This window comes from Schistocerca cancellata, chromosome 7 (assembly GCF_023864275.1).
Source record: "Schistocerca cancellata isolate TAMUIC-IGC-003103 chromosome 7, iqSchCanc2.1, whole genome shotgun sequence".
NCBI lineage: Eukaryota > Metazoa > Arthropoda > Insecta > Orthoptera > Acrididae > Schistocerca > Schistocerca cancellata.
Genome location: NC_064632.1, coordinates 413,335,201 through 413,349,333, shown reverse-complemented (window position 1 = coordinate 413,349,333; position 14,133 = coordinate 413,335,201). Strand labels below are relative to the sequence as shown.

General features: G+C 46.4%; 1 protein-coding gene across 2 annotated transcripts in view; it reads left to right on the top strand.

The window, feature by feature from the left end:
- The window catches only part of LOC126092315 (cadherin-23-like), a 517,289-nt gene that overhangs the window by 263,380 nt on the left and 239,776 nt on the right, over positions 1-14,133 (top strand). For both annotated transcript variants that reach the window (XM_049907844.1, XM_049907845.1), the window contains exon 12: positions 8,230-8,428. In XM_049907844.1, coding sequence (XP_049763801.1) covers positions 8,230-8,428 — 199 coding nt within the window. The remainder of the gene's footprint in view (positions 1-8,229; positions 8,429-14,133) is intronic.

The window sequence follows — 14,133 nt, the reverse complement described above, 5'->3', positions numbered from 1 at the left end:
TTGATTTAAAATGTCACAGTGAACTACATTATTTACGAGAGCTCGGTAAAACTTGTAGCCAGTCACACCTCATGCAGCGAAAGAAGAACTGTCACATCTTCAGATACTATTACATGCTACGAAATGATATAAAAAACTGCTACAGAGAGGGTTACTTTTCAGACTGATTCGATTTGGTGTTTGCTATGTTTGTATGTTTATCTCATCGTCACTTCATGTGTGTGATATAGCATCCGATTTTGTGTCTGTGTCGTTTCCCATGAACTGCTGATCTGCCCGATTCTTATCCTAGTGTATGGTCTCTGCTGTTTGTATGCCGCATACAGTGCTCGCGATACTTCGTCTGCGATGTTGTTTATAGAGTTCCAGTCACCTTGCCTGCATATTAACTGTCCTATGTCCTGATTTCCTAGCCGGCCGGTGTGGCCAAGCGGTTCTAGGCGCGTCAGTCGGGAACCGCGCGACCGCTACGGTCGCAGGTTCGAATCCTGCCTCGGGCGTGGATGTGTGTGATGTCCTTAGTTTAGTTTGGTTTAAGTAGTTCTAAGTTCTACGGGACTGATGACCTCAGATGTTACGTCCCATAGTGCTCAGAGCCATTTGAACCATTTTGAACCTGATTTCCTAAACTCGGATGTCCTAAGGCATCGCAGATGAGCACTATGTCTTTAGATGTGCCATTTTCACCACCGGCACAAGTGCGAATCTGCATTAGGCCAAACCTGTGGAGATGCAGAAAATATAGACCCTTTGGAGATGCACAGAATACGGGCCATGGCCCGTGAGAAAGTACACCATGCCGCGTGTTGGATTTATGTATTTCAAGTTCATCCGCTCTCGTGTACTGGGGAAGAAAGGGTAGACTCGTCTTCCTTTATCAGTTGTGTCCCATTCTGTATGCTATTCGTCAATTCTCCACTTGTTTCATTTCCGTTTGTCGGTTATGTCTTGTCCAGTTATTCCTCTTATTTTGTCGCGTCTTCCTCTCTTCAGCCAGTAGGCAGCTGCTCAGTGGCAAATTGCAATATGTATAAGGAAAACTCCCAGTGGCACGCACAGTGCCTCGATCGAGGCCGTGCCAAAAGTCCCCTAGATTGTGAGTAGGACACTCCTGCTGCCGCCTCAAAATAGTTTTATGCGTACTTAAGCATAATACGATGTGCCCAAACATTAACCACAATACAAGTTATTGACTCAAAGCGTGCTGTGTAATATGTCCTCATTGTCTGAATGAATAGTCTGTATCTTATAGCGTTCACTCTTGTAAGTTTACATATGAGTTTCGTCGCTTTGTTAATTGTCAGTCTGTCATGTTCGTTAAAGTGTAAATGTTCGTCAATATAAATTCCAAAGTATCTCGTCACAGCTTTCCTTTTTATACACTCCTGGAAATTGAAATAAGAACACCGTGAATTCATTGTCCCAGGAAGGGGAAACTTTATTGACACATTCCTGGGGTCAGATACATCACATGATCACACTGACAGAACCACAGGCACATAGACACAGGCAACAGAACATGCACAATGTCGGCACTAGTACAGTGTATATCCACCTTTCGCAGCAATGCAGGCTGCTATTCTCCCATGGAGACGATCGTAGAGATGCTGGATGTAGTCCTGTGGAACGGCTTGCCATGCCATTTCCACCTGGCGCCTCAGTTGGACCAGCGTTCGTGCTGGACGTGCAGACCGCGTGAGACGACGCTTCATCCAGTCCCAAACATGCTCAATGGGGGACAGATCCGGAAATCTTGCTGGCCAGGGTAGTTGACTTACACCTTCTAGAGCACGTTGGGTGGCACGGGATACATGCGGACGTGCATTGTCCTGTTGGAACAGCAAGTTCCCTTGCCGGTCTAGGAATGATAGAACGATGGGTTCGATGACGGTTTGGATGTACCGCGCACTATTCAGTGTCTCCTCGACGATCACCAGCGGTGTACGGCCAGTGTAGGAGATCGCTCCCCACACCATGATGCCGGGTGTTGGCCCTGTGTGCCTCGGTCGTATGCAGTCCTGATTGTGGCGCTCACCTGCACGGCGCCAAACACGCATACGACCATCATTGGCACCAAGGCAGAAGCGACTCTCATCGCTGAAGACGACACGTCTCCATTCGTCCCTCCATTCACGCCTGTCGCGACACCACTGGAGGCGGGCTGCACGATGTTGGGGCGTGAGCGGAAGACGGCCTAACGGTGTGCGGGACCGTAGCCTAGCTTCATGGAGACGGTTGCGAATGATCCTCGCCGATACCCCAGGAGCAACAGTGTCCCTAATTTGCTGGGAAGTGGCGGTGCGGTCCCCTACGGCACTGCGTAGGATCCTACGGTCTTGGCGTGCATCCGTGCGTCGCTGCGGTCCGGTCCCAGGTCGACGGGCACGTGCACCTTCCGCCGACCACTGGCGACAACATCGATGTACTGTGGAGACCTCACGCCCCACGTGTTGAGCAATTCGGCGGTACGTCCACCCGGCCTCCCGCATGCCCACTATACGCCCTCGCTCAAAGTCCGTCAACTGCACATACGGTTCACGTCCACGCTGTCACGGCATGCTACCAGTGTTAAAGACTGCGATGGAGCTCCGTATGCCACGGCAAACTGGCTGACACTGACGGCGGCGGTGCACAAATGCTGCGCAGCTAGCGCCATTCGACGGCCAACACCGCGGTTCCTGGTGTGTCCGCTGTGCCGTGCGTGTGATCATTGCTTGTACAGCCCTCTCGCAGTGTCCGGAGCAAGTATGGTGGGTCTGACACACCGGTGTCAATGTGTTCTTTTTTCCATTTCCAGGAGTGTAGATATGTTGTTTAACTGTATGATTGGATTTCTTTTCCGTGTGCCACTTAGAAGTAGGTAAACAGTTTTGTTTGTTGCTACTGTTTGTTCGCACACCATTCACCGATGAACGCGAGGAGTCGCGTGGCTTTACTCTCTACTTCGGACATTGAGTTAGCAGATACTACGACAATAATGTCATCAGCATAAGCAACCAGCCCGTTTGCCATGTCGTTGTCTTCTAGTGCAGTCAGTAGTGGCTCTACGGCTACGACCCAGAAAATCGGTCCGCATATGGGTCCTTGCTGGCAACCATTTGTTACCCTCTTTATAACTTTTTGGTGTCCAGTCCCCCATGCCAATGCCCTGTTTTTACAATAAACTCTAAGGCTTTTGTATAGAGCCAGTGGAACATTCGTCTCTCTAAGTCTTGCAAATAGCGCCGGCCACCAAAGGTTGTCGAAAGCGCCAGCTATGTCAATTAGGATTGCTAGTACTTGTTTATCATGTATTGTCTGTTCAAAAATGGTTCAAATGCTCTGAGCACTATGCGACTTAACTTCTGAGGTCATCAGTCGCCTAGAACTTAGAACTAATTAAACCTAACTAACCTAAGGACATCACACACATCCATGCCCGAGGCAGGATTCGAACCTGCGACCTGAGCGGTCGCTCAGCTCCAGACTGTAGCGCCTAGAACCGCACGGCCACTCCGGCCGGCTAGTATTGTCTGTGCCATTTCTGTGGCACTTTTTAATGCATCGTCGATGGATTTATGTGATCAAAAACCAAACTGTTGAGGGCTGAGGCCGAAGATCTGCCAGTGCGACTAGAGTCTGTCGCACTGCAGTGTTTCCTGTCCTTTGCCAGAATGTTAATGAGATATAGTAGGCCTAGTCTGTATGTCTTACGGTCAATCGTGTCTTTGTGCTCCGCTTTCTTGATGATAACTGCGCTTTCCATCTTCCGTATTTCGGTATTCGTCCATCTAGTAGGGCATCATCCAATAAGTCTGTCAGGTATGGTACGTTAAGTGGAGCAGCTTGTTTGATGGTTTCAGGGTGGATACCATCGGGGCCCGGAGCCTTTTTGTTCTTTATTTTGTGTGTTGCCAGTGCAACTTTCAGACGAGCAAAGGGGATGGTGATACCTTCGTTTTCCTATCTGTCGGAAAGCAGTCAGCAAAGAGCGGTGTGAAGTTGGTTGTCTTGTGCGTGGTCATCGTCAGGAAGTAGTTTGTTGAGGAGATAATGTGTTCTGCATCTCCAGCCTCTTGTGGTAATATCATCTGGTTTCTTCAGTGTTGATAATACTGTAGGAGTCTTTATACGTTTAGTCTGCAGTTTAAACGGCTCCCTCCAGGTGTGGTCTTATGTAGTTCGTCTGTGTATCGTGTTTTAGCTTCCCGATAATGTTGAAGTCTAATTTCTCTTTCGTTTGCTGTCTTTGATTTTTTGTAATATCGTAGTTTATCACGAGTATCTTTTCTTAATCTTGTTAATAGTGCTGACCATGGTGCCCTTTGCTTGGGTACGTCGCGTGCTGCAAGTATTGCTGTAGCTTGTGCTCTCTGTAAGATGGCTCAAATGGCTCTGAGCACTATTGGACTGAACATCTGAAGTCATCAGTCTCCTAGAACTTAGAACCACTTAAACCTAACCAACCTAAGGACATCACACACATCCATGCCCGAGGCAGGATTCGAACCTGCAACCGTAGAGCGTAGAGATCCATGTTTCACTGCCAGAAGTTATTTCAACTGTAACCGTATGTAAAAGTGCATAACTGCGTTATTTGTGTTACTGTAATGTTATTGTTTACTGCAATGTTTGCTGCCTTGGCCTTGTACGTGCCCTTGATTTGCATATATTGCCTCGTAAGGCTGAAATTCTTCGGCCTCGTGTGTACGGTTCTTGTAGACAGGTCGTGCGGTAGCGTTCTCGCTTCCCACGCCCGGGTTCCCGGGTTCGATTCCCGGCGGGGTCAGGGATTTTCTCTGCCTCGTGATGACTGGGTGTTGTGTGCTGTCCTTCGGTTAGTTAGGTTTAAGTAGTTCTAAGTTCTAGGGGACTGATGACCATAGATGTTAAGTCCCATAGTGCTCAGAGCCATTTGTACCATTTTTTCTTGTAGACACAATATGTCTGCGCATACCTCGTCCACCACCTACCAAACTCTGTAGCCACCATCGTGCTACCCATACACTTTAGCTGCAAGACTTTCGTTACAGTAATTAAATAAAAAGAGAGAACTTCGGCTCTTTCTGGGTGTAATCGAGGTACCGCGTCCATGCGCTCTTACTGGGTCCTTGTAGACATTGTCAAGGTTAAGGTCTTCATTTCTTCGTTCACATGATTTACGTAAAACATTACAGAGTTCGAGTTTATCTGTTGGTATGTTTACGGTTCGTAGAATCATTCTGTCTGTCTGTTCAGTCGTGGGGTACCATATAGTGTCGCCCAATCGATGATTCAGTCTTGTTGCCAGTCTTAGTGCAATTTGAAAAATTCCTTTCCTTTCCAGTCGACTTAGGCGTAAGTTCTCTTCGATGTCATCATAGTCTATTTTGTTTCTTACTTCATGGTTGTGTAGCTCTGTTTGATGTACTGGGTCGTGGTGTTTATCTTTTGATGTGGTTTCCGGTTTTGGGTGATGTGACGTCTCGTCAGTTGAAGATTGTTGTGATTTTTCAGTGTGAGTATTTGTGTGTTCATGTTGGTTTTAGTATCCTTATGGTGTGTGGTCACTTTCTGTTGTTTGAAGTTTTCTATTTACGTTTGTTTCTCGTTGCTAACTGTTTATTGCACGTGAGTTCTCTTTTCGTGCGTATTGCCACCGTAGACGAAACGTACATTCTGTGTGTATGGTTTACATTTTCATGTGTTATATTCATATTTTTCTGAAGTTGTTGTTTCGCCATACAGTAACCTATTCTCTAGCGATGGAAGAATTAATTTGCGTTTATGTTGTTTCGGTGTGTCCGGATGTGCTGGTTTATGCCTGTGTCATGATCCTGTTCTGCATGGGCTTGGCCGTGCCTCGGACGTCTGTTGTCAATGTTATGTATTTCTGTTAAGTGTGGTGTGTTAGGACTGCGTCATGGTCGTGTTCTTGCTGAGCGTGACCGTATCTTGGATGTCTGTCGTCAGTTTTATGTACTTATGTTGTTTCTAGTATGTTGTTTTTAAGGTATTCTTTACTCACGGCTTCCTTTTTCAGTTGTTCTACTCTAAGAAAGGTCGCCGTTGGAATTGTTGGCAACCGAAAAAAGTTCGTGTTTAATGTGCCTCGCCACATTGTAGTCCGTGGCGCCGTAGAAACACGCTTCGTCGATGTAAAGTGTTAGGGTAAAACACTTTTCTCGCACAATGTTGCAACTATTGAGGGGGTTCATGTCCTTTGGAGTGTCTTTGGTTAGCAGCAGCCCAAGTTGTTGCCTCCAGGCTACTGCACGTCGCCACACTCTTGTTTCGGTTGCTGGTGATTTGTGTTTGGTTCTGCGAGGTGAGATGCTGGTGTTCATATCCGTGTTTTGCTGAGGGGACGTCTGTACATTTCTTTAGTTGATACTTGTATTCATATCCCTACTAGATGCTCAAAGAATGTTGTCTCACTGCTTTTGTTTCGGTGTGTGCTGGTTAACATTGTTGCTGACATCATACTCCATTTTATTTGTCTTTTGTAGAGTTCTGTATAAGTAGTGCATTCTAATCTGCCAGCTTTGTTACATGTTCTTTTCCTGTTATTGCAACGAATACGACCAACAGTTATTTCTTCATGACATTCATGATTTCTTTACAGCGTAAATACATTGTCGAAAAAAAATTGGTACTCCCTATTTTTTGAGTCATCAGTCTTCTGATTGATTTGATGCAACCCGCACGAACTGTCCTCCTGTGTCACCCCTTCATCACAGAATAGCACTTGCAGCTTATGTCCTCAATTATTTGTTGGATGCATGCCAATCTCTGTCTTCCTCTACAGTTTCAGCCCTCTACAGCTCCCTTTAGTGCGACGGAAGTCATTCCCCGATGACTTAACACATGCCCTATCATCTTGTCTTTTCTCCTTGTCAGTGTTTTCCCTGTATTCCTTTCCTCTCCAATTCTGTGCAGAACCTTCTCATTCGTTACTTTATCAGTGCAACCAAATTTCAACGTTCTTCTGTTGCACCACATCACAAATGCTTCGATTCTCTTCCGTTCCGGTTTCCCCACAGTCCATGTTTCACTACCATACAATGCTGTTCTCCAAACATACATTCTCAGAAATTTCTTCCTCAAATTGAGGCTTATGTTTGATACTAGTAGACTTCTCTTGGCCAGGGATGCCCTTTTCGCCAGTACTATTCTGTTTTTGATGTCCTCCTTGTTCCGTCCGTCATTGGTTATCTTGCTGCCTAGGAAGGAGAATTCCTTAACTTCATATACTTCGTGACCATCAATCCTGAAGTTAAATTTCTCGCTTCTCACCACCTCCGGAGAAGATCGACACCTCATGCGAATGGGATTGGAGGTCAGATCTGTGTCCTTCTCATCTTTGACGCTGAAGTAGAACTGTGTAACACATTGTACACTGTCAGGGGTGACTGTCCGCCGCCGTTTATTATGACTTCTCCGGCTGTCTTTGACGAACGTGCGGAGACATGCCGGTCAGCAATGGTGTCAGACAGTATTTTCGGACGAAACCGCGTTCTGTTTGTTTGGAAACGATGGCCACATTTTGGTTCGCCGCCGACACGGGGAGCGGCATCACAGTGACTACATTTGCACGAGACACACAGCGCCATATTGAGGCTTTATGCTGTGAGGTGCTACCGGGTACAACCACAAACCACATCTGGTTAGTGTCCAGACCACTGCGACCATTGTGACCTACATGAATGACATCCTGCGACCCGTAGGCATACACTCGCTGCCCCGCACCCCAGACGCCATGTTTCAGCAAGACCACGATTATTTGCTGCTGCACGAGCACGTTCCTTCCAGGTGTCACAGGATGTCTGCCTCTTGCCATGGCCCGCCAGGCCACGAGACTTGTCGTCATTCTAAATTGGCAGGGGTATTGTTGAACCGATGGGTGCTGTCTGTAACCCAATGCCAACCACCACAGATGAACTTTGGAATCAGATGAATGCAGCATGGATGACTATTTCCCAGGACGCCATTCGCACCTTATACGCGTCGGCGCCATCAAGCATGCAACAAGTTATCAAGGACCCTGTGCCAGCTAGGCAACAGAACACATGCTGAATCGAGGTGACTGGAATGCTAATCGTTTCTGCTGAACATGTACGTGATATGTGAATATGAATTTCCTATCTCTATTCGTTCAAGGTGTTCCGCTTTTTCTGAACGTGAGTGTATCTTTGGGTACCAAGCTACAGGTGTCACTTGCATCTGCACGGAATTTCTATCTGCGGTCACGACGATTTGGTTTCGTTACAGTTACAGGATGGTCCCATCGACCCAGCTGCAGGTGGACGAACTCAGTGGAGAGGTGACCGTGAAGCGAACACTGGACTATGAGAGCACTCCGGAGCTGATACTGCAGCTGACGGCCACTGATCTGGCTGACCACCGTGCATACGCTGAGCTGGTCGTCACCATCATCGACGTCAACGACGAAGCTCCTGACATAGAAGCGGTGAGTGCAAGTTCCCTTGACAAACAGGCCATGCATCACTCCTCGCTGGCGGGATCGGATCGAGAGTTTGGTTGTGTGCGTGAGTGGGCAACGGGAGGGGCGGGGGGGGGAGGGGGGGGGGGGCGCCGCACGGGATTAGCCGAGCGGTCTAAGGCACTGCAGTCATGGACTGTACGGCTGGTCCCGGTGGAGGTTCGAGTCCTCCCTCGGGCATGGGTGTGTGTGTTTGTCCTTAGCATAATTTAGGTTAAGTAGTATGTAAGCTTAGGGACTGACGACCTTAGCAGTTAAGTCCCATAAGATTTCACACACATTTGAACAATTTGTGGGGGGGGGGGGGGTCACAATTTGTTACTGCCCCACTCCCCACAACAAATACGACGGCCAGCGTTCAATAAATAATATCCCAAATTATGTTTTACAGTCATTGATATACAGGGTATTTCGTCTGCGCCTACTGATGAGTTTTATGCAGCTTGCAATGCCTTCAGAAACACGCACGACATTTCCTTATTCTCTAGCTACGTGCAAGCTATTTGACAGACAGAATAATGGACTACCTTTTTGCAGAAAATTTCATCTAGTAAGTTTGTACTGGGATACGATTTCGCTAGAGGACACAGTTTTCGAGACATTCAAGAAAAACGCGTTTGAAAGTCGCTTTTGTATGTTTTTCTTGAATAATTCGAAAACTACTGCCTCTAGCGGAACCGTAGCCCAGTACAAAATTTAACTACATTAAATTTCTTAGGACTAATACACTGATGAGACAAAACATTATGACTACCTGTTTCATAGTTCACTTGTTCGTCTTAGGAAGGAAATACACCACTGATTCTGCGTATCAGTTGCCCGACAGTTTGTTGGTGTTTTTACGGAGGTACGTGGCATTAGATTTCTACACACAGGTCATGTAATTCGTGTAAATAACGCGCCGCTGGTCCTCGTTCGCGGCGATAGCGCGATAGAGATCCAGAAGAGTTCCATAGGATTTACATCACGCGAATTTGGTCGTCGAGACAGCAACGTGAGTTCGCTACAATGCTCCGCAAACCACTGTAGTCGGTTCTGGGTCCGAGACACGGACAATTACACTACTGAAAGATGTCATCGTCGTCGGGGAAGACGCCAAGCGAGGAGGGATGTAGGTGGTTCACAGCTGTCAGTATGTCTTCGATTATCACCACAGGTCCCATGCAAGTGCAGGAGAATGTCTCCCATATGATAATACTGCTCCCAACAGCCTACGTCAGAGGCTCGCTGTACATTTAGAGCCGCCGTTCACCTCGATGGCGGCGTTTGTGGAGATGAACATCGACCTATTGTAGCAAAAATGTGATTCACCTGAAGAGCCGACACGCGCCCATTGATCGACGTTCGAATCACGATGGTTCCGCACCCACTGCAATCGTAATTGACGATGTCGTTGGCTCAACATGTGAACACGTAGGGGTGGTCTGCTGCGTAACCCCATTTACAACTATGTACGATGAACGGTGTGCTCCGAAAGACTTGTACGTGCGCCAGCATTGTGTTCTTTCAGCAGAGAAACCACCGCCATCTATCCTACTTTACAGAGCAGACAAACCTCCGAACCCCACGTTCTGTGAAGACTCGCGGACGTCCAACTATTTAGCGCCTAGTGGTAGTTTCACTATCTTTCTACGAAAGTAGCACGTAAACATCCCACCAGCTTCACCGTTTTCCAGACACTCGTTCATAGAATAATGGAAATGTCGTGTGGCTAGGGCCTCCCGTCGGGTAGGCGGTTCGCCTGGTGCAGGTCTTTCAATTTGACGCCACTTCGGCGACCTGCGCGTCGATGGGGATGAAATGATGATGATTAGGATAACACAACACCCAGTCCCTGAGCGGAGAAAATTTCCGACCCAGCCGGGAATCGAACCCGGGCCCTTTGGATTGACGGTCTGTCACGCTGACCACTCAGCTACCGGGGCGGACTCGTTCATAGTGAAATGGTAGGAGCGGTAGGGGAGTGGTAAGGTACGGAGCCACTTCATAAACATATCTTGTAAGCAGATTTATTGTCAGTCTCTTCAAAACTTTTAAACACTTGAACACAGATGGTCAGCTCAGAAAACTTTAAACAGACTGATTACCTGCATTAAAGAACATTCTTAACCTTACAATTACGATCACTGACAATAAAATAATATAGAGCGTAAACAATATGTACAAATAATTCCAAGAATCTTCAAGTATGATTTTTCTCCTTAAAATAAATAACTGCAACCCACAATTTAACAAACGGCTGGACCGAGAAATCACTCAGGACAATCAACTAAACAACAGACACAATCATTGCGAATCCATTGACAACGAAGGCATAAACAATAGTACTTTGAGGTGGGGATGGGGAACGGGGGTTTCGCGCCGCAGTATTGGTATTAGTTTCACAAATGGTAGGTGCTTCAATGCACTTGCTGGCCTTTGTCTTTACAATAGCCCGCCTTTTTTCGCTTCTGCTTAGTATAACTTATGATACCTTAACATAAAATTATTAGCACCAGTCACAGACAAGGAGTCACAGCGCTTAACTGAGATGTTTAATAACGGCAACAAACATACGTACCTCCCCCCCCCCCCCCCCGCCCACATAGACACACAGAAAATTGGGAATGAAAAGCAAGTGTTAGAATTATCCCTTAGCTTTAAGCGCCACAAACCCATTTAATTTTAACCTTTTAATGTAGCCGTCTGTGAATTAAAATTGCTCCCTCTCATACAAATTTAACAAAGCAACAATTTGAGTGACTTCCAGAAACTTCAGGTGAGAAGTAATTATTTGACAGTGCAAGCAGGGAAAACTTGGCTTCATGAAACAATTCCCGATCAGCAGCAGTGTAAACAGTTTCGAACGCACTCAAGAAATTAACAGCTATTTCACAAACACCTCCTCGGTTTACAGAAAGCCCACTTAACCGTACTAATATTGTTAATAATTCAGTGATCATCCACCCAGCTAATCTTTATGTACACTACTGGCCATTAAAATAGCTACACCACGAAGATGACGTGCTACAGACGCCAAATTTAACCGACAGGAAGAAGATGCTGTGATATGCAAATGATTAGCTTTTCAGAGCATTCACACAAGGTTGGCGTCGGAGGCGACACCTACAACGTGCTGACATGCGGAAAGTTTCCAACCGATTTCTCATACACAAACAGCAGTTGATAGGCATTGCCTGGTGAAATGTTGTTGTGAGGCCTCGTATAAGGGGGAGAAATGGGTAGCGGTCGCGCGGTTCCGGACTGGAGCGCCTAGAACCGCTCGGCCACAACGTCCGGCCCGCATGGCTGTAACGGATCTTGCAGCCACGTCTCGATCCCTCAGTCAACAGATGGGGACGTTTCCAAGACAACAACCATCTGCATGAACAGTTCGACGACGTTTGCAGCAGCATGGACTATCAGCTCGGAGACCATGGCTGCGGTTACCCTTGACGCTGCATCACAGACAGAAGCGCCTGCGATGGTGTACTCAACGACGAACCGGGTGCACGAGTGGCAAAAAGTCATTTTTTCGGCTGAATGAAGGTTCTGTTTACAGCATCATGATGGTCGCATCCGTGTTTGGTGACATCGCGGTGAACGCACATTGGAAGCGTGTACTCGTCATCGCCATACTGGCGTATCACCTGGCGTGATAGTATGGGGTGCCATTGGTTACACGTCTCGGTCACCTCTTGTTAGTATTGACGGCACTTTGAACAGTGTACGTTACATTTCAGATGTGTTACGACCCGTGGCTCTACCCTTCATTCGATCCCTGTGAAACCCTACATTTCAGCAGAATAATGAACGGCCACCTGTTGCAGGTCCTGTACGGGCCTTTCTGGATACAGAAAATGTTCGACTGCTGCCCTCGCCAGCACATTCTCCAGATCTGTCACTAATTGAAAACGTCTGGTCAATGGTGGCCGAGCAACTGGCTTGTCACAATACGCCAGTCACTACTCTTGAGGAGCCGAGCGACCGCTACGGTCGCAGGTTTCTAATCCAGCCTCGGGCATGGATGTGTGTGATGTCCTTAGGTTAGTTAGGTTTAATTAGTTCTAAGTTCTAGGCGACTGATGACCTCAGAAGTTGAGTCGCATAGCGCTCAGAGCCATTTGATTTCAACCACTACTCTTGATGCACTGTGGTATCGTGTTGAAGCTGCATGGGCAGCTGTACCTGTAAACGCCATCCAAGCTCTGTTTGACTCAATGCTCAGGCGTATCAAGGCCGTTATTACGGCCAGAGTTGGTTGTTCTGAGTACTGATTTCTCATGATCTGTGCACCCAAATTGCGTGAAAATGTAACCATATGTCAGTTCTAGTATAATATATTTGTCCAATGAATACCCGTTTATCATCTGCATCTCTTCTTGGTGTAGCAATTTTAATGGCCATTAGTGTAATTATTTGACCAGTGCAATCAAGAGCACTTGACTTCATGAAACAATTTCCGATCAAAATCAGTGTAAACAGTTTGTCAGTTGCTAAAAAAAAAAAATCCAAACGCACTCCGGAAATTAACAGCTATTTACCAACACCTCCTTGGTTTACAAGAAGCAATAGGCTCAGTCCACTTAACCGTACCAGTATTGTAAATAATTCAGTGATCGTCCACCCAGCTACTCTTTATGTAACAGATGAGTAAAAGGAACTGTGTTTAAGGCACAAAATATCTAATGTACAGTAAAAAAACAACAGCACATGGTAGTTCTTCAAATATGAACACCATACTAAATTACAGCCAACTGAAGTTCAGACAGTTCGTAACAGCGAAAGAAACTTGAACCTTAAAACGTCAACAAATTACAAATATCAGATCATTTAGACCAACCAGCTGTTTCATAACATATACGCTCAGTAGTGCAATCCTGCTGCAGAATTGTATATAACAGCGTAACTGGGACTCCCACTTTTACTGTAACCAGGCTGTGGGATACACCAATGCTTTAAACAGTCTTTCAGCTATCAAACCAATCAAACAAACGCTCACCGCTGTTTGTGAACACCAGTGCAAACTGGCGCCTCAGACTGGGGTACAGTATTCTCGTCGGACTCGTGCTCAGCAACTACGCCGGCTCTGGTCAGTCACGCCCCTCACAGGACCGCCCGCTCGCTCTCTCACTCTACAGGTAGTAGAGAGCCTGTATAGGGAGAGAGTGGCCATCCGGACGATACGGCGGCCATTTTTCTGCCAAACTGCGGGCGGGAGTTTTGAATGGCCAGTAGTGGAGTAGTGGAGTACACACTCACCGAATCAAAAGCATGAGACAATATGGCGAAATCATTCGTTAAATGCCTTTCTTTACAGCTATAATACACTCATAGTAGCCTACTACGTACAGCACAGGAAAATTTGATACAGTAGCTGTAAAAATTATTCCTTACTTGCATTTATCTCCTTTAAAGGTACTGATGACCATAGATGTTAAGTCCCATAGTGCTCAGAGCCATTTGAACCATTTGAACTTTAAAGTTCGTTTACTAGACATATTCCAATGAAAGTAACGCAAATAAAAAAATATAGTGTATAGCATTTGTTTTGTATCGGAAGTGCATAACACTAAAGATTTAACGTACCTGTATTACGTCAGATGAATGATAGTCGTAAGCAGTTGTTTACTTGTGACATGCAAAAAGTGTGAGACGTATTAGTACTTCTTGTCACGTCTTATATACAGGGT